Source organism: Balaenoptera musculus, chromosome 2 (assembly GCF_009873245.2).
Source record: "Balaenoptera musculus isolate JJ_BM4_2016_0621 chromosome 2, mBalMus1.pri.v3, whole genome shotgun sequence".
Taxonomy (NCBI): domain Eukaryota; kingdom Metazoa; phylum Chordata; class Mammalia; order Artiodactyla; family Balaenopteridae; genus Balaenoptera; species Balaenoptera musculus.
Genome location: NC_045786.1, coordinates 174177003 through 174196811, shown reverse-complemented (window position 1 = coordinate 174196811; position 19809 = coordinate 174177003). Strand labels below are relative to the sequence as shown.

At 61.3% G+C, this 19809-nt stretch overlaps 2 protein-coding genes across 8 annotated transcripts in view; one reads left to right on the top strand and one right to left on the bottom strand.

The window, feature by feature from the left end:
• Positions 1–6026, top strand: part of PPP1R13B (protein phosphatase 1 regulatory subunit 13B) — an 84013-nt gene extending 77987 nt beyond the window's left edge. For 2 of the 6 annotated variants that reach the window (XM_036841481.1, XM_036841479.1), the window contains 6 exons: positions 1081–1829; positions 2357–2494; positions 2565–2698; positions 3288–3454; positions 4175–4366; positions 4950–6026. In XM_036841481.1, the coding sequence (XP_036697376.1) occupies positions 1081–1829; positions 2357–2494; positions 2565–2698; positions 3288–3454; positions 4175–4366; positions 4950–5041 (1472 nt within the window). In that variant the 3' untranslated portion in view covers positions 5042–6026. Of the gene's footprint in view, positions 1–1080; positions 1830–2146; positions 2495–2564; positions 2699–3144; positions 3263–3287; positions 3455–4166; positions 4367–4949 lie in introns of those variants that run through there. The other 4 variants (XM_036841482.1, XM_036841480.1, XM_036841483.1 and 1 more) reach the window with 3 other exon arrangements.
• A 261-nt stretch (positions 6027–6287) lies between these two features.
• ZFYVE21 (zinc finger FYVE-type containing 21) lies at positions 6288–19587 on the bottom strand. 2 transcript variants are annotated; one of them, XM_036841485.1, is made up of 8 exons: positions 19398–19587; positions 10681–10731; positions 10313–10481; positions 9579–9654; positions 9403–9494; positions 8851–8904; positions 7001–7143; positions 6288–6869 (listed from the first exon to the last, which is right to left on the bottom strand). In XM_036841485.1, exons 1-8 carry the CDS (start codon positions 19533–19535, stop codon positions 6834–6836), a joined length of 759 nt encoding a protein of 252 aa, XP_036697380.1. In that variant the 5' UTR covers positions 19536–19587; the 3' UTR covers positions 6288–6833. The 2 variants fall into 2 exon arrangements, with proteins under 2 accessions (XP_036697380.1, XP_036697381.1); XM_036841486.1 differs by lacking the exon at positions 8851–8904.
• Positions 19588–19809: the final 222 nt, after the last annotated feature.

Genomic DNA, 19809 nt, shown 5'->3' with positions numbered 1-19809 from the left:
AAATGCCAATCCATATCCTTACTTTGGGGCCACGTGCTATTTAGGATTAAACTTGATTCTTACATAACGTGTGGCCTTGGGTATCTGTGTGAGATGGGGGTAAAAGATGACATGCACAGAGCAGTTCTGCAGGTGGACCACAGCTCTCTGACTTCTGTCTGAGTGCCCGCCTACCCACATTTCTCAGGAAATTCAGGTCTCGGAAGGCTGGCACTTTGGAATTTCTTCTTTTCCTCCTGCTTCGTAGTAACTTGTACAGGACCTATCTGGGGAGCTGGCGTAGTAGGAGCTCTGCCTGGATCTGATCCCCCTGGCCTCCTAGTAGTAGCTGAGCCAGGCCCCTGGGGGGTGATGCGAGGGGAGGATTTTGCTACTTTGGGATCCTTTCCCAGAGCCCACAGGGGAGAAGAGCCCTGGTTTGGGTGCAGGAACATCAGCCCCGGGCCTCCTGGGGAGGCAGGTGTGAGCACAGAGCCCAGTTCCCCACATATGGAGGCTGACGGTGATTCCTCCCTGTGCGGCAGGATTCTGGGCATCTGGGCTGGGCTGGGGCCTCTTCAGATGTTCTTGGGTGTGGGCTGCAGATTCCAGAATCTAGTTTGAGAATCCCTAGGCAGGCCAGGCCGCTCTGTGTCCAGGGATCTCCCGGGTGGCTGTACCAGCACTGGCCTGCGGCAGGCCCTGGCCCACGGGGGAGAGGCTTGCCAGGGCCACCGGACCAGCCTTCCTTTCTGAGGTGGCCTGCATGCTTGGTCCCAGGTCACGTGGGTTCTCCTTGGCCAGGAAACAGTGAACACCTGTTCAGGGCAGGAAGGCAGGTTTGCAACCTTTTGTTCTTTTTCATTTGAGAAAGCCCCAGTTCTGTAAACACTGATAAATTAGAGACACTCCACCTTCCAGAAGGAGTTGGTGGGGTTCTGTGAGCAGCAGGTTCCTTTGGGATTTGATATGGGGACTTAGCATCCTCAGTGGCAGATTACAGTCTCTGTAGGAGCCCATCTCTGTGTCGTCAAAGGTGCTTGGTGAGCAGGCCCCAGGCGCCACAGGCTGCTGAGGTCGGTGTCCTCTGTGTCTCCCCAGTGTACGGTAAACCTGTTCTGCCGTCCGGCTCCACGTCCCCGTCGCCGCTGCCGTTTCTTCACGGGTCGCTGGCCACAAGCGCCTCGCAGCCCCTGCCCCCTTCAGAAAGTGCTGAGAAGGAGCCAGAGCAGGACAGCCCTGCCCCCGCCGGAGACGGGGCCGCCGTGGAGAGCCTGCCGCGGCCGCTCAGCCCCACCAAGCTCACGCCCATTGTGCACTCGCCGTTGCGCTACCAGAGCGACGCTGACCTGGAGGCCCTGCGCAGGAAGCTGGCCAACGCGCCCCGGCCCCTGAAGAAGCGCAGCTCCATCACGGAGTCCGAGGGCCCTGGCGGGCCCAACATCCAGAAGCTGCTGTACCAGCGCTTCAACACCCTGGCTGGGGGCATGGAGGGCACCCCCTTCTACCAGCCCAGCCCCTCGCAGGACTTCCTGGGCTCCTTAGCCGATGTGGACAATGGGAACACCGCTGCCAACGGGAACCTGGGCGAGGCCGGCCCCGCCCTGCCCACGGCCCCACTCCCGGCCGAGCCTGCCCCCGCCTCGGACGCCAATGACAACCGGCTCCCGTCCCCCGAACCGGAGGGGCTCATCTGTCCCCCGAACACCCACCAGACAGCCGAGCCCGCCGAGGACGACAACAACAACGTGGCCACGGCCCCGCCCACTGAGCCGGTGCCCCCGTCCCTGGGGGAGGAGCGCCTGCCCGCATCGTTCCCCCCCGCCGCGCCCCTGCCGGCGGCCCCTACGGTGGGTGCCGCCCTAGACCGGGCCCCGGCTCCCGAGTCAGCCAGCCAGTGCCTGTGGAGGGCGTGCCTGTGTTGGGGGTGCTGGGAGCAGTGGGGCTCGTCCAGGGCACGAGGGGCGATGGCCTCTCACCAGAGGGCCAGCCTGGGGGCCCGAGGTGTCCCTGAGGAAGGGCAGGCAGCAAGGGGAAGGAGAACGTTCTAGACAGAGCCCTAGAGGGAGGGCAGTGCTGCAGGAGCAGAGGCAGGCAGGAGCTCCTCACGGCTGGCAGGGCGGAAGCAGTTGGGCTTGGCTGTGACCCGCCTTGCTCCCTCTCTCAGGTGCCCGCGGCGCAGCCCGGCCCCCGAGGCAGAGACGCCCTTCGGAGCCAGGCCGGGCTGGCCTGAGAGCGGGCTGGTCCGCGGTGCCCGGCACCACTCGGGGCTGCGCGGGAAGCTCTGCCTTGGGCTTTAGGCCCTCCCCTCTTGCCCGCTTCCCCCCGGGCCTGCTTCTGTGGGGTCACCTTGAAATCCAAAGCTTCCTCCCGATAGAGCAAACGGACCAACCTGAAGAAGCCCAACTCGGAGAGGACGGGGCACGGGCTGAGGGTCCGCTTCAACCCGCTGGCGCTGCTCCTTGACGCCTCCCTGGAGGGGGAGTTCGACCTGGTGCAGAGGATCATCTACGAGGTGAGCAGGCGGGCGGCCGCAGCCCTGGTGGCCCCGGGCAGGGGCGGGGCTCACGCGCCCTGTGTCCTAGGTGGAGGACCCCAGCAAGCCCAACGACGAGGGCATCACCCCGCTGCACAACGCCGTCTGCGCCGGCCACCACCAGATTGTGAAGTTCCTGCTGGACTTTGGGGTCAACGTGAACGCCGCCGACAGCGACGGCTGGTGAGGGCCCCGGGGCGCGGGGGTGGTGGGGAGAAGGGAGGAGGCAAGGGTGCAGCTTGGTCCCAGGCCTGCGTTATCTTCCCGGGGTTTTGTTAAAGGCTCGGCTGTGTTCATGCTCTTCACGTGGCTGACCGCTGACTGTAGTCTGAGCCTCTGCTGAGCCGTATGTTTTTAAGTGGCCAGAAAGCCTGTGTGGAGGGGAGCCTCGCGGGCCGGCCGCTGCGGTGCCGGCCCTGCGCCCCGTGGGCCTCATCATGAGCGTCAGGCAGCGGTCTGCGCTGCCGCGTTTGAAGAGCCATTTTTGTATATTGTGGTAAAACACAGCCGTCACTGTCGCAGCCATTGTAAGGGACGCGTCACTTGTGTGAGGGACACTCGTGCTGTTGCACCGTGAACACCCAGCTTACAGGCCGGTGTTCAGTCCACTCCCGGCCCGCCCTTTTCAGAAACGTGTGTGTGGCCCAAAACTGTCAGTAGAAGTGAGGCCACTACACAGGCAGCAGCACAGCAGCTCACGGGGCACTGAGCACACAGCCCTGGGGGCCACCTGGGACCCGGCTGGGCGTGAGCGCCTCCTCTGTCCCTCCAGGACGCCGCTGCACTGTGCCGCTTCCTGCAACAGCGTCCACCTCTGCAAGCAGCTGGTGGAGAGCGGCGCCGCCATCTTCGCCTCCACCATCAGCGACGTTGAGACGGCTGCGGACAAGTGCGAAGAGGCGGAGGAAGGCTACTCTCAGTGCTCCCAGTTCTTACACGGTGCGGGGCGGGTGGCCGGGGTGCCCCAGGGGAGAGGGCTGTGAGGGCTGAGGTGTCCCAGGGCGGGTCTCCCGTCCCGTCCCGTCCCATCCTGTGCGGGAGGGAAGCTCCCTTCTCCATTAGGCAGGGCTGGGTTTTCCAAGGGCTAAACAGTCACAGGCCATCGACGCTACACCCGATGGGAGAACCTGTGGGCCCAGCCTACCTTAGACCCTGGGGACAAAGTGACACGTGAAACGGGCAATGCCCTCCAGGCCCAGCTCCCAGGACAGAGGCCGTGCGGCGGGGCTGGGGGCGGCCGGCCTTCCTGGGGACCCGCAGGCGAGTCCTGGGTGTGAGCTCACTGGGTCGCGGTGGCTCCGTCGCTTGGTGGCGAGTGCTTCCCACTGTCCAAGAGCAAGTCACGTGGCTTTTTTAGACTTTTGGAAGTTTGTTCTACGTGTGGGTTGTACGTTTCACCTTAAGAAACGCCTTTTAGAACAACACTGTTTTGCTTCTGGACACAAAGGTTCCGCCACGGTCCTCTTGCTCGGACGTGGAAGGGGCTGTTGGTGTTAAGCGGAGGGCGGCAGCTGGCCTGGCTTCTGACCGCTCCACCGCGGCCCCCGCCGGGCTGCCCAAGGACAGCAGCGTGTCCCTCCCGATCCCGCTGCGGGGCTCCCTCTGCAGCCCGCCCTCCACGGAGACCTGACCGTTTGCTCTTCCGTCCCAGGGGTGCAGGAGAAGTTGGGCGTGATGAACAAAGGCGTGGTGTACGCTCTGTGGGCTTACGAGGCCCAGAACAGCGACGAGCTGTCCTTCCACGAAGGGGACGCCCTCACCGTCCTGAGGCGCAAGGACGAGAGCGAGACCGACTGGTGGTGGGCTCGCTTGGGGGACCGGGAGGGCTACGTGCCCAAAACCCTGCTGGGGGTAAGCACTCCGCGCTGCCCCCTCCTCCTGCCATGGGCGTAGCCTGGGCTCCAGTCCTGCGGGCTGGAGACTGCCTTTCTCCAAGCCTCGTGGGAGCCGTGGGGGGGCATCTGCTCTCGAGGAGGCCCATGGGGAGGCCGGAGCCCCCTGACAGGGGCTGCTCACAGCATGCTCTGCTCGTGGGGCCGCTGACGGGGCGGGGGGCGGGGCGGGGGGCAGGGCGGCTGCAGGCGGCTGCGCTGCGTTGCACTGATGCTTCCTCAGACCCTTGGCAGGGCCGTGCCTTTGCTCTCGTGCTCCGTGCCCGGTGGGGCTGGCACATGCCTTCGTGACACAGTCACTGGACACCGTGGGCCTGCCAGGCACCTTTAGGGGCCTTGCAGACAGCGTCAGTGTCGAGTGCCCTGAGAGGAAGAGGAAGGGGGTATCCTGGGAGTTGGGAAGTTCTCCACACGAGGGTGACAAGCCGAACTTCGGCCTGAAGGAGCTGGTGTGCGGCCTTCTGAGGGCAGCCTGGCCTCTGGACGGGGTTCCTGTCCAGTGGGTCGTCCCCTTGTCCTAACTCCTGTCCCTTGCTTCCCAGTTGTACCCACGGATCAAACCCCGACAGCGAACACTGGCCTGAACTTCCCTTTGGAGCACCACACGGGCTCTCCAGCGACGAGGAGCCACTGAAGAGGTGATTCTCCCATTTCCCCGGGGAGCTGAAGCTAGACATGGCTTTACTGGTGCTCCCTTCAGCAGACAGCGTCCACAATGTGAAACCCCGGCAGGTTCTAGGTGAGGCCCTTTCTCCGGTCTGCCCGCAGCTGGGAGAGAGACCTTCACCTCCAAGAAGACCGACTTTTGCCAGTTACTGTAAATCCGAATAAATACCCAGCTTTCTAAACAACCGCCCCTGTTGCAAGAAGCCCTGTAATTAACCCCTGGTCGGTTGCCAAGGAAGACGAATGCTGTCACAGACTTGGGCCCCAAGGCCGTCGTCCCTCATTCCTGGTGTCACCCCAGCCCCAACAATGAAAACTTGTAGCTGCTGTGAGGTGCGTCCCCTCGCTAGAGCCCTGCCCTCCTGTTGACTGGAAATCACAGAAACCCGGGCACCTTTCTCATCGTCACCACATGCGTTTCTTCATCACCAGAGGAGCCCCCGTGTGGAGACTTCTGTCCAGCGGTGGTGCCTGGTGTGTGGGCTCCACTTCCTGTTCCGGGCCTCGGTCTAGGTCACCGACAGGCCATGGACACGAGGGACCTTAAGAGCGAGTGACACGTGGTCAGGAGTCTCAGCACAGCACTGCCTTCTCTGCAGCCTCTTGCTGCCCCGGTGTGGTCCTCGCCCCTCCCGGTGTGGACGTGCTCTGCCGAGGGCTGTGCAACCCGCGGGCCAGGAGGCGGTGGACACGGGGACGCCTGCAAAGTCACGGGGCGGCTATAGGGGCGGGAGGGCAGGGCCCCGGCTCCCCGGTCCCGGCCATGACACCATAACCTCTGCCTGGTTCCAGACTTGAAGCAAGTAAGGCGCTTCCCTGAAGCGTCAACTGTACGTACAGGCTTTTATATACCAAAACTATTTTTTGACTAAACCACTCGAAACTGTCAGAACCATGTTGGAAATGTTTTTTTCTCTCATTAAAATCCAGGCCCTGAGCTTATTTTCCATGTACGAGTCTTGTGTGTAATTTACATATAGACACGTGTAGATTCTTGTTGTAGTCGCCTACCTTTAAGCACTGATTGTGTACACAGTGTGCTGATGAGAAGCGAACACCCTGCAGGGCAGTCTCTCTCCGCTGATGCCATGTAAACGTGCACACAATAAACCGCTGTCTCTCGCCGGAGGCTGTGAGTCTTGTGTTCTGGAGCCAGAACTGAGCTGAGCACGAAGCTCAGGTTGTCTGGACACAGCGAGGTGAGGCCTGATCCGTATTTTCAAAATAGGTTTTAATCATAAGCTTTATATACAAATTGTTGTACAATTATTTTAATTAATAAAGGGAAATAGTGAAAAGTACAAAACACAAATCTTGTTCCTTCCCCTGTGAAGTAGCAAAGGTTTGTTCATAGCCCCAGATGAGTGACACACGAACGGGCAGTCTGTGAGATGTGCTCCAGTACAAATCAGGCCGAGTTACCACTGCCCAGATCACTTCCGTGGAAGAATTAATGGAACGAACATCAAGGGACCAGAACCATCTAGTAAACTTGGGCACTCATAAAAACATGGTATAGATTATGCTAAAAAGAGTTTAGCAGTAGTGTAGCTCAGTCTCTCCCACCCCAATTAGGCATCGATAAGAGACAAATTCTAAAGCACGAGGTGTTCTGAGCATTAATCAACTGTGTACATATTGCACTAAGTAAGCTCCGAGTACTTGAGTTGCGTTTCCAGCACGTGTAGGGTTAGTTGCGCCTGTGCGTGCTCGGCGAGCAGGTGCTGCTGCCCCTAGCAGACTGTCCAGCCCGCGTGGCGTTACTGGTCCCGAGATTCGTAGAGAAGCTTGGCAGCCTGCAAGGTGACCAGAGATAAATGCGTGTGCCTGGCTGAAGCCAGTGGGGGCGCCCCGGCTAGGCAGGCGGCGGGCCTCCCTCTGGGAAAGGTGGGCAGTGCTCTGAGCAGAAGGGCCGGGCCCACGGTACCTTGTGCATGGCCACCAGCCATGCTGTCGCCTGCCTTCTGCTGCCGTTTGCGTCCTCCCCGGCCGTCAGCTTCAGCTGCGTCACGCCCTCCACCCCTGGCGCCGTGTACTGCAGGGTCATGCCTGTGGCCCGCGCATTGCCTCCTGGAGCGGGGAGACAAGGTAAGGATGCCCGAGGGGACGCTGAGCGCCCAGGGTGCCGCCGGCCCTGATGTGCTGGCTGGGGCACCTCCTCCCCAGCCCTGGTGCTGGCCTCGGACGGAGGCGGCCTGGTAGCAGGGCCTGGGCTAGGGGCTGCCCAGCGGATGAGCCCGAGCTCACAGGGCGGGACAAACACTCAGCACCACGTGGCCGAGAACCCAGGGAGAAGGCGCGGTGCCGTCGGGAGGGCTGCCCAGGCTGCACCCTGCCTGTCACGCTGGCCTCACCCCCACCCTACTCTGGAGAGCCAGGGTCAAAGCGGAGGGCACAAGTGCCACCAACACCCCATTCTAGTACACAAGCTCCCGAAAAGATGCCGTGTGGGGTCGGCCTGCTGGGACAACTGCCCGCCTTTGGGCTGTGACGCCATGGACGACGACGGGACCCCAGCACCTGCTCTGAGAACCAACGGCTGGAGGAACAGACGGCCCTTCTGTCACGACTGCAGCCAGAAAAGTGGCAAGGAGACCAAGCCTCACAGTGGAGTTTGCCTACAGCTGTTCTACTTTGTGACTTGGGAGGAAAACTCCGTTGTGAGCAGTTACCCAGCTCAGAAGATCCCTTCCATCAGACGCAGGTCTCAGAGTCAAACGCAGGCCGGCAGGGGAGCAGGTGCTGGGTGGGAGAGGCCCGGCCCACCGGGAGGTCGATCCGGCTGGAAGTGCCCCGCCACCCAAGGCCTGGGACGCCCTCCATGACCTTTCATAAGCCACGGTTTGACCCTGGGTGTCAAGTGGCTTGTCCCCACCTGGGCTCCTTGCAGGAGTGCCCCCCGCCCCGGGCTCTGGGGCAGGCAGGCTGTGCTCTGCCCACCCCCCGCTCCCGTAAGTAGACTTTTACTGGCCCAGGCCACGTTTCCGTGGCTCCTATGACTGCTGTCGCATTTTGAGTCTGTGTCCGGCAGAGCTGCATGCAAGTACCTGGGCCTCGACAGAAAGTGCGCGACGCTGCTGTGGCCGCCGCCCCCGCCCCCGCCCCCTCGGGAACACATTTTTCTGGGCATTTAACGGTTCCGGAAGCCTGGGCAGAGCAGGACTCACTGTCCTCCCAGCACCGCCACAAGGGGGCGCGTGGCGCCACCAGCCCTCGGCCCCGCCCACACGCGGGAAGGACACGGAGGGATGCCCCGGCCTGGGCGGGGGGTGGCCCCCCGCTTCTCCGGACCATGACTTCCGCACCTTCGACTCACGGCGCAGCACAGGTGCCGCCACGCACAAGCCTGTGCTCGGGCACGGGGGGCAAACGCGGCGCCGGCCCGCTTCCCTCGCCACCTGCAGGCCCAGGAGCGCAGAGAGGCTCCTACGAGAGAACACGGGAGCGAGCGCGCTGCGGAGGGACGGGAGCGCGCTGGGGAGGGCCGCCGCCCGCGCCCCCCTCGCGTGGCCCGCTCAGGCCCAGCGGATGCCATGGGGACGTTAGGAAACAATGCGTAGGGCTCCCCTTGGGAGCGCAGAACTGAGCAGATGAGATAGATTGCTTCATTTATGCTTTGTCTGCCCGTCTTAGACCCAACTGTCCTTCAAATCAACCAAAAGAAGGCAATGTGTGTTTCACAGAGAGCCTCGGCGTGGACCCCAGCACACAGCAGGGTCTGGAGGAGGCGCGGCCCGGCGCGGGGGCAGGGAGAGCGGCGGAGAGCGGGGAGCTGACCTTCAGAGACGGGCTGGCTCCCCGGGAGGCTGGTGTAAGTGTGCATGTCTTTTTCTACGTCAAGAAGGTAGGCAGGCAGGAGAGAAGAACAAGCAAGAGCCGATCAGAAAACAGAAAGCAAGACGGACTAAGTCACGTGGGTTTCTTCAGCACACTGCACCCAACACGGAACACCAACTCCACTTCCATGGAAGGACAGCTGCTGAAGTGCGGAAGTTTAGGTGGAAAGATCCAGAATAGGCTAAGCGCTCCGCAAGCTCCAGGAGGAGGGTTGTCCCCGCAGACCCTGGGGGCCGTGGTGCTGGGCGGGCAACGCTCCAGGCATCGGGGAATCGGGCCGACGCCAGCTGCCGCCGGAGCCTTACCCCTGACCCGAGCCCGACAGTAAGTGAAACGTACAGAAGAGCAGAGTCCCCGCTTGTTTTACACGTTAAGCCCCATTCGCCTGGTGAGCTCCTACAGCCACTCACTAAACACAAGCCCCTGCCGCGGCTGAGCAGGACGGCCCACAGACCCCGAGAGTCACCCAGGCCGGTGCCACACGGCACTCACCTCCAGGAGAGAAGCCTTCTGTGAGCATCTGCACGGCGGCAATGCGCGTGACCTCGACCTCGTGGCGACTGTCCCCGTCCAGAAGCAGGTACCTGCAGCAAACAAAGGGTGTCCACACCGCGTCACTTCAGGCCCGGAGCGACAGAGCGTCAGTGCCGAGCAGCACCTGCTCTTACCTCTGGTTGCTGGAAAGACGACAGACCATCGTGTCTGACTTCTCCGAGTTTCCAAAAGTTACGAGGAAGGTGGCTCCTGGGGATGAAAACCAGACATGAGGCCCCGGCAGCTCCCTTCTCGCCTCCCCTTCCAGGCCAGCCCACCAGGGGACACGCACAGAGGACAAAAGGAAAGCAAGACCGGTGGCAGCTCTGTTCTGCGGTGCCCTCGGCTGAGGCGGAAAGGCCGTGACAGGGTTGGGGTTCAACAGCGGAAATAAAAGGCACTGCCTGGGGCTCCCAGGGGCCTTACCTCCCAAGGCCCTGGATCACAGGGCGCCGACCCTCCCCCAGCGCTCGGGGGCCACTGGGCAGCACCACCCGCCCTGCTGCCAGGAGGGGGAGGGGGCCCGCAGGCCAGGGGGGCTAGGCTGCCAAGGCCCGGGAGAGGGCAGCAGGCCCGGGGAAGGGGCAGCAGGCCCGGGGAAGGGGCAGCAGGCCCGGGGAAGGGGCAGCAGGCCCGGGGAGGGGGCAGCAGGCACGGGGAAGGGGCAGCAGGCACGGGGAGGGGGCAGCAGGCCCGGGGAGAGAGCTGCCCTCTCGCCACCACCATGTCCCAGGACGGCCGGGGCCGCACCTGGAGTCCCAACCAGCGGTCCCAAGCCTGCAGCAGGTGCCCCGCAGAGACAGAGGCCAGGCAGGGCGTCACAGCATCGCAGCCACCACACGACAGACACGAGGCCCCAGGTGCTCACCGCTCAGGAGCAGCTTGAGCTGCTTGTCGTAGAACTCGGCCTCCCGGTGGGACACCAGGGCGCACTCGGCGCACTGCCGCACGGGGTCCACGAAGCACATGCGCCGCAGCGCCACCTTCTGGCTGCAGCACTTGTCGCAGAAGCACTTCCCACACCGGCGACAGTGGTGCTGGAGACGCGGGGCAGGCAGTGAGTACTCCCGGAGACCCGCGCCACCGGCATCCACGACCAGATGCCTCGAGGGTCCCAGTGGTTTCCCAGCGGCCGGACCCCCGCCTGCCGACCAGGCCGCCACTGTCCCCGAGGCTCCGCGACAGACAGCACCCACTCCCACCCCCCACTCCCCCTACCGCCCCACCGCAGCTCACCTTCCTGGTGAGAAAGTCAAACTTGGTGTCGCACTGCATGCACCTCGGGCACTAGAAGAGAAGGTGACAGGGCGTCAGGACCCGGCTGCCGAGGCCACGCGGTCAGCTCCTCGGGGAGCCCCGTCCTGTCGCCGGAACCCAGGATCGGCCGTGAGATGATGCGATGCCGCAGCAGAAAGTGATCTACACCGGGTCCCCGCACGGAGAAGCGCAGTGGGTCTGCTGAGCTGGGGCAGCGTCCAGCCAGCAAGGGTGCTACGAGGCCCAAACGCCCGGGGCTCAGCGGGGAGGCCGGGGACAGGGCTCCAAGGACAGGCCGAGGCCCAGGGCCGGAAACAGCCACATTATCACCAAACCAACCAACCACGCGGAGGCCCTCAGACCTGTCATCTGACACAGGACACAGGGTTTCTTCCCATCCTGGCAGCAAGTGCGGAGAGACTGTCCCCGCGCCGCCAAGGCTCAGCATCCACGGTGGGAAAGCTGCTCCTGGACACATGTGCCACCTCACCCCAATGACACAGTGACAGTAAAATGCCACCGTCAGGGAGCCAGACACCCTGACCACCACGCGACCCTAACCTGGCCAGTCCCCAGTCAGTCCTGGCCAACACGGCCTGACCCCAGTGTCCTGCCCTTCGTCCTCACTGCCTGGCTTCAATCTGGGCAACCAGAACCCACTCGCCGCCCGGGCTTCATTCCCCATCCTCCCTGTTCTGCCAGCGCAGTGCTTGACCTTGACCCCTACTCTGCACCCCTCCCGCCCCCAGGCCTGCGCCTTCAGCCGTGTCTGTCGCTCTGAGGAAATACACAGCAGGAGCCAGGGCCCACCATGGGGCCGGGACCCTGAGGAAGCTTCTGGAAGGAGCCTGGCATCCACACGCAGTGTGCCCTTCTCCGTGGGAGGGCAGGCGTCCAGGCTGGCCCCCAGCCCCACCCAGCTCTACACGGCCACGGCCCCACCCTGGGCTGGTGTCTAAGCATTCTGAGATCCCGTAACGTTTCCTTATTTTCTCTTTGCTCTTACGCTGCATTCTGTGCTGGGACACAGGGCCTGGCCCACCTTGGCCCTCCAGAACCATCCACAGAGTCCCTGCCGGCGTCAGGCACGAACTGGCTAATCACAGCGCAGCTGCTTCCACCAGCCCCTGCCATTGCCTCTTGCTGTCAGTTCTGGAACGTTGCGTGTGTTTGGCCCTCGGGCCTCCACCCATGGCAGGGCATCTGTGTGCCACGCTCTCCTGTGACCTCACACATCTGCCAGCCGCAGAATCCACTGGATGCGGGGAAAGCCGGCGGGGCCACCAGCATCAGGCCAGGCTCCAGTGCGAGAGCTGCCTCCCGAGTCTATGCGCGTCCTGCACCCACGGCGGGGGCATGGAGCCCAGGGCTGCCCCACCCTCGCCGGGAGGCTCGCATCTAGGCAACTGAGAGACCAATTTCTAAACTAAGACCACAGCAGAATTTAAAATTTGCTCCCGGGGCTTCCCTGGTGGCACAGTGGTTAAGAATCCACCTGCCAATGCAGGGGACGCGGGTTCAATCCCTGGTCTGGGAAGATCCCACAGGCTGCGGAGCAACTAAGCCCGTGAGCCACAACTACTGAGCCTGCGTTCTAGAGCCCGCGAGCCACAACTACTGAGCCCACACGCCACAACTACTGAGCCTGCACTCTAGAGCCCCCGAGCCACAACTACTGAGCTCACGTGCCACAACCACTGAGCCCATGTGCCACAACTACTGAGTCTGAGCTCTAGAGCCCGTGAGCCACAACTACTGAGCCCACACGCCACAACTACTGAGCTTGTGAGCCACAACTACTGAGCCTGTGCTCTAGAGCCCACGAGCCACAACTACTGAGGCTGCATGCCACAACTACTGAAGCCCGTGCGCCTAGAGCCCATGCTCTGCAACAAGAGAAGCCACCATAATGAGAAGCCTGCGCACCGCAATGAAGAGCAGCCCCTGCTCACCACAGCTAGAGAAAGCCCGTGCGCAGCCACGAAGACCCAATGCAGCCAAAAATAAATATTTTAAATAAATAAATAAATAAAATTCGCTCCCTTAAAAACATTAGTGATCTAGAAGTTTTGTATTAATCTAAATAACCAACGAGGTTATTCACAAAATGTACAGGCTTTTAAATAAGGTAAGTTTCCTGTGGATTATATAAAAGAAGCTTTTAAAGTTATCAAGAGAACAATTTGATATGAAAAGAAAATTAAATAAGGAAATAAAGCAACTGGTGAAGATATGAGAGTAAAATTACCACCAAAGAACTCACACCTTGTCTGATAGACCAGCTGCATCGAAAGGAAACAAAAAGCCCAGGCCGAGGCCCAGCACCAGGCCCCGTGCACCTGACCTGGACCCAGAGGCTCTGGGGTTCCGGGAAACCGCTGTTTGGGGAGACGGAGTCCAGAAACCAGGTGTGAGCAACCCACCTGCACCATGTGTGACAAAAGCTGCCTGGGTTCCAGCCTCTCAGACTACATCGCACCCAGGCCTGTGTGTCACCGCGGCGCCGCTAGGGTGGGCTGGGGCTGGCGTCACAGACAGGCACACTTGCAAGGGAGAACCGGGACCCACAGGAGCTCAGTGAGGGCCCTGCGTGCGAGGTGCAGGTTAAGGCACAGACACACACAGCACACGCACACAGGCACAGAGACACAGACACACACGCAGATGCTGCCTGATCCCCCCCAGGCTGCCCCAGGCCACTCCCCACCTGCCAGGACGGGCGGTAGGACCAGCAGGGCCGTCCTCGTCCTTGTCCTCGAGTGAAACAGTGTCAATGGTGGAGCCTCCAGCCCACCTCCGGGGCCCCTGCGCTCACCCCCAGGACCCCCGCCCCACAGTTGGGAGGAAGCCGGTGGTAAGGGTGGCCTCCACAGGGTCCCCTGGGCGCCCACGAGAGGACGGGGGAGCCGGGGGGCGGCACAGACAGCCACTAGTGCAACACCCGACCCCGAGCGCGCTCCTGGCTGCAGCCCCAGGGTCAGAGCCCAGCGGCCTCAACCCCTCGCTGAGCCAGGAGAGCAACAGCTGGCTCGTGCCCACCCTGCCGACGCAGGAGAGTTCAGACGAGGCTGGGGGTGTGCTTTCTGGGGGGAAAGTGAGGAGATTACGAGCAATCAAAGGAGAAACCAGAAAGGGCCACACGAAGCCGGGCCCAGATGGCAGGCTTCAGGGCAGAAGGGGCCTTTGGGGATCGTGGGGTCCACCCCAGCACGCAGCCGAGGGCAGAGGCTGGGCCACAGGGCGGCTTGGAGACCCGCGGTCTCTGCCGACCTGCTGTCCGACTCCAGCACAGGGAGCCCTGGGGGCGCCCAGGGCAGCGCATCAGGACGGCCGACAGGGCATCTCCCCTCAAAGGAGAAGAGTCGGAAGAGGGAGTTTGGAGAGTTTAAAGGAGTGTTTAAAAAGAAGTTACTATAAAAAGGACAGAATCTGGGGACAGATGCCCACCCTCCCTCTGAGGCTGGAGCGGCAAAGGGCAGTCACGCCTCCTCCCACGCTGTCCTTGGCGGCGCTGGGAGAGACAACACCTGCCCGGCTGCGCCTGGCTCGCACGCTAGACCGTTTCTCAGGCTACTAGGGGACTTCCCTGGTGGTCCAGTGGGTAAGATCCTGGGCTCCCAGCGCAGGCGGCCCAGGTTCGATCCCTGGTCGGGGAACTAGATCCCACGTGCATGCCGCAACTCAGACCCGGCACAGCCGAAACAAACAAGCGAATAAATAAATAAATATTTTTTTTAAAAAAGCTTCCTCCTCCTAGAGCCCGTGCTCCGCAACAAGAGAAGCCACCGCAATGAGAAGCCTGCACACAGCAACGAAGACCCAACACAGCCAAAAATAAATAAATTAATTAGATAAATTAAAAAGAAAAAGGCGTCCTCAAAAATAAATCATAAAAATAAGTTACAAATTACACGTATTACTGTATCTTTGTTGAAAAACAACTGTTTTTAAAGAGTAAAAGCATAACTCCTACAAATATAAAATGAACCCGTGTCAAAGATTTAACTCATGGACTCCCCTGGTGGCGCAGTGGTTAAGAATCCGCCTGCCAATGCAGGGGACACGGGTTCGAGCCCTGGTCCAGGAAGATCCCACATGCCACGGAGCAACTGGGCCCATGCGCCACAAGTACTGAGCCCCCGTGCCACAAGTACTGAAGCCCGTGCGCCTAGAGCCCGCACACTGCAACAAGAGAAGCCGCTGCAATGAGAAGCCCACGCACCGCAACAAAGAGTAGCCCCCACTCACCGGAACTAGAGAAAGTCCGCGTGCAGCAATGAAGACCCAACGCAAACAAAAATAAATTAATTAATTAAAATAAATTAAAAAAAAAAAGATTTAACTCATTAACTAATGAGGGAACCAATAAAATGTTAGAAACCAGCTCACGGGACAAAGAGCAGACACACAGCAGCCCCGGGACTGAGATGAATTTGACAACAGATGCTTTCACGGGGGTGGGTGGGGCGCCTGAGGGAAGGAGGGGAGGGACAGAACACCTCCGAGGACAAAGCCCAGAGCCATCAAACAGGGAACAGCAGGTGCAGACACCACATCCCAGGAAGGAGAGGCGGCCACTGCCCGTGTCCCGCAGGACGGCCAGGAACCCGCCTTCTCCCGACACTGGCAGCAGCGCCCCGCCGGCCCGAGGGGCCGTGGGCAGCTCTCCTGGCTCCTCACCACGGGGGACCCCTGCCTGGGATCCCGGAGGCCAGGAGACCAGAGACCGGGGACGCCGCCCACAATGCTCTGGGAACACGTCCTGCAAAGGGCCCCTCCCCACCTGCTCTAGAGAAGACTAACAGACACCCCTGTCCACCCACCACAAGCCACACGCGGACTGCTGATGGGACGGGCTGACTCCTCCATCGGAACAAAGTGCCCACGAGCTTGACTTGATAAAACCTTCATTAATCTCTCCTTCCTTCAGGGCCTTGAACTCTGACCCACCCCGCAGCCTGAGACAGGCTGTCCTGGGGTGGTGCAGCCCCTGATCCGCTGTCAGATCACACCACCTGCCCTTCCCACCCCGTTCCCTTCTAGCCTAGGCTGCCCCTCCCATGGAGCAACCCCTGCCACCTGCCCTTGGAGAGCTCGCAGGGCCCTGGGCCAGACCTCCCCCCACAGTGACCCTGTGGGACACAAATCTCTCCTCACCTTGTTTTTGTTTGACACACTTGTGCTCTCTCCTCCCCGGTTCTGCATCTGCAGAGCACCTGACATCAGTGACAGTGCAGAGCCATTGTCATCACTGGCTGTACCCAGCGCCCAGGACAGGAAGAAAGGGGCTACAAAACTGCCCGGATTCCAGCGATAAAATGCAGTATTTGGGGCTACTTGTAGCAAGTCCTTACGGCTGTGTGCCCAGACGGCCCACCCCTAAGCCCACTCTCCTGGTCATGGAACACTCGGACAGCAGTCACACGAGGCCCAAGCTGTTCCCAGGCCTCCTCCCCGTCCCGCCACTGCCTCCCCACCTCACAAGCTCCCAGGGAGCATAGAGACACCAGGAAAGTGAGTCTCAGTTATTTCTGGGGCAGGAACCCCTCTGAGAAGCTGAGAGCTACAGACGTACCCACATCCCCATGTTTTCCAACATCTGTACGGGATGCCCCTGTGGGCCCCAGCTACCAAGCTGGCACAGGGTCAGGCACTGAGTAAACAGTTGATGGGGCTTCCCTGGTGGTGCAGTGGTTAAGAATCTGCCTGCCAATGCAGGGGACACGGGTTCGAGCCCTGGTCTGGGAAGATCCCACATGCTGTGGAGCAGCTAAGCCCATGCGCCACAACTACTGAGCCTGTGCTCTAGAGCCTGCGAGCCACAACTACTGAGCCCGCGAGCCACAACGACTGAGCCTGCGTGCCACAACTACTGAGCCCACGCGCCTAGGGTCCGCGCACAGCAACGAAGACCCAATGCAGCCAAAAATTAATTAATTAATCAATTAAAAAGAAAAAGAATCCCACTTTGATAATGGCAACACAACGAGAAGACCACATGTAAATAAACTTAAAAAAAAAAAAAAAAAAAAAAAGGTGATAGATGGGCAACAGGCTGGCCGCTGATGGACCCAGAAGAAGACAGCCGGGACGAAGAACGCAGGACGGCTGCACACAGCCGTGACGCTCATCCACCCACAGCTGAGTGCGGGGGCGGGCGAAGCTGAGGACGGCACGTCGCCCCCTGCCGTGCTCCACCTGTGCCCCGCCACCGCCCGTCCCAAACCACAAGTAAACCTACTTCTCAGCACTGGTATCTCCACGCTTGAGTCCCCTCCCCACACACCAGGGTCGTGGGTCCCAGAAGCACTGGACAGGCCGAGTGCCGCCAAGCCAAGCGAGCAGCAGGGCAAGCCCCCGGCCCCCCACGCCCGCGCCAAGAGCCACCGCAACCAAGGCCAGACTTCATCCCGACTCTCCCAGCCCGAACTGCCCCACTCCAAGTTTCTTTTCCTCCGGACACTTCCTTTGGTCACTTCTGGACTCTAGGACGTTCCCCAGTACATTTCAACACGCACTTCCTCAAACTCAGAGGAGAAACTGTCCACGGTCACTTGGAGACTTCCTCCCCACTCTGAGCTCCCTCCGCCTCTAGGGCCTTCTTTGGCTGCTCAGATGGCAAACTGGGGGAGTGTTTCTGGAAGGCACCCCGCCATCCTTCCAACATGAGAACAAAACTTCTGTTACAGGAGGGAGTGCCACGCTGATCCAAGCACGCCCACCCAACCTGATCACTTTCCCGAGAGCCCCCAGACAGGCGGGCAGGGCTCCAGACGCACCTCAACACCAGACCCGCAAAGAAGGACAACACATGCAGTACAACCTGCGAAACAATCATTTCAGGAAAGAGCAAAGGGCCCTGAAGAGGGCTGGCACAGGGGACCCAGAGGTTAACTGAAGAGCAGCTTGCGGGCTGCAGGGGAAAACTGCACATCGTCCAGAGGGGTGTTCTCCCGCACATATGGTCCCTAAGTGGACATATCCACTGCTGTGACATTTCATGGGGGATCAATCAGGGGAAAAAATGTCTAAAGAGGGTCCTCGGGGGACAGCAGTGGAAAAAGACTGACACTCTGACCTGGCCTCGAGGACACGCTTGGTGCCCACTCAGTGAAGTGGAGATGTTGCAGACACAGTATGTCCCTGTCCCAGCTCCCCTCCCCCGCCATGGAATAGACCAACTCGCCTCTAGCTCCTGCCCTCACCTGCCTCCTTCCAGGTCAGGCTGTGCGGTTCTGACTTCTCTTCGAACCTTGATAACACCTGTCCGGCTCCCTCAATGATGCAGTTAAAAGAGCTCCGGAACATGCATTCACTTAGGAGAACGAGAGTCGTGATATTACCTTTTTTCTCTTTAATCACTTTTTAACAGCACTAACCAAGGAGACCACGCGAGAAAAGGTATGTTCTGTGATTTCAAAGACTGCAAACGCCAGGAAGAAAAATGCAAAAGAGAAAGAGCACAGACAGGACGAGCAGAAACCCAAGAGGAAGAGAGGACGTGGCCTGGGCCAGCTCAGTGACCCGCCTGCGCACCAACATCTCACCCTCTCTGTGCACTGGCCTGCAGGAACTCGGTGACCAGGAGACCAGAGAAAAGGGCAGCCCTGGCAGGACGGCGCTGAGACCTCCCCGCGGCTGGCCCAACCGCCCCTCCGAGCTCTGGGCGCTTCACTGCCAGTGCCCTGAAAACACCTGATCGCATCCTCCCCTTCGCCCCCCTGCAGAAAACGTGCCGCCTGCCAACCGTGATTCTAGGGGGAGGAAGGAAAAGTGGTCAATCGGAATGCTGGAAAGAGATGCAACTTAAAGCATTTTCAAAAATCGTGCTACTTTTATGTCTCTGGGACGTCTGTGATTTACAGGAATGCGAGAAGTTTTTCCGCCTGGTTTAGCATAGCTGAGAATAACCGGCTTATGGGATCCAGTCCAAACCCTGTGGCACAGCACAAAAGGGCCTTCAGAGGTTCCGCCCTCACCCCGCCCACGGGAGAGCTCACGCCCCGCCGCGCCCCTCACCTCTGGGAGCAGGTGCAGCTCCCCAGGCAGGACGCCCTCCAGACGCCCCACCTGGACGCGCGTACTCACTCCCAAGACTCCCTCAGACACCACCGCCGGACAGTCCACACAGCGAGAGTCCCCTACACAGAGCGCTGATTATAAATAAACAAACACGGGCCTCCTCTCCTCCCTCGCGGGAGGGGGTCGCAACTGTCTCAAAGGTTCCAGCCCAGCAGCTCGACCAATGGATGTGGCGGAATCCACAGGTGACCTCGCAGCTGGGCAAAGCCCGGGTCGTATCAGGAAGGGAGATCTGTGAAGGGTCACAGAAACCTCGGGGGGCAGTTTCTGAAGAGCGGGGGAGACTGGGTGCCCCGCGAAAAGAAACCAGGCCAGGCAGAGTACCCGTGGCCCGGGAGGGGTGGAGCCCGGGAGCTCCGCTAGGGCGCGGGGCAGGGGTCCCGAGGGCGGCCGGGTTTGGGGGTGGGGAGGACAGAAGGGCCGCCCGGAGGAGGCAGTTCCGGGGCCGGGGTGCGCGGGGAGAGGAGGGCGGGTCGGGCTGCGGAGGGGCGTCGGGGAGGCAGGGCGGGCCCGGGGAGCCGACGCGGGGCGCGGACGCGGGGAGGGTTGGGGGCACGGGGAGGGGACAGGGGGCGCGGACCCGGTCCCGGGGCTGACGGGCGTCCGCGACCTACCTCCTTGTCCGGGACCCACTGCGGCTCCTCCAGGCCGAACGGGCTGCCGAAGGCGCGGTGCTCGGGCACCATGCGCAGGCCGCTGGGGGAGCGAACCAGCTTCTTGGCGTCGTGGCGCGCGGTCACCTCGGAGGACATGACGCCACCCCAGCGCTCGCCCGCCGCCCGCAACCGGGCCCTAGCCCCCCGGGAGCCCCGCCCCACCCCGCCCCGCCCCGCCCCGCCCCACCAACGCGACTGACAGCGCCCGCGCCCAATCCCCACGCCAAGCACGGAGCTCGGACCAATCGCCGCCAGGTGTCCGCCCCGTCGCTGCGCTCTTCAATTGGCGCAAGGGTACCTCCCCTGCCACCCTGCGGTCGGCCACCAATAGGCATTGAGGGCCGGCCCGAGCACGTTCCGCCCGCTCGGG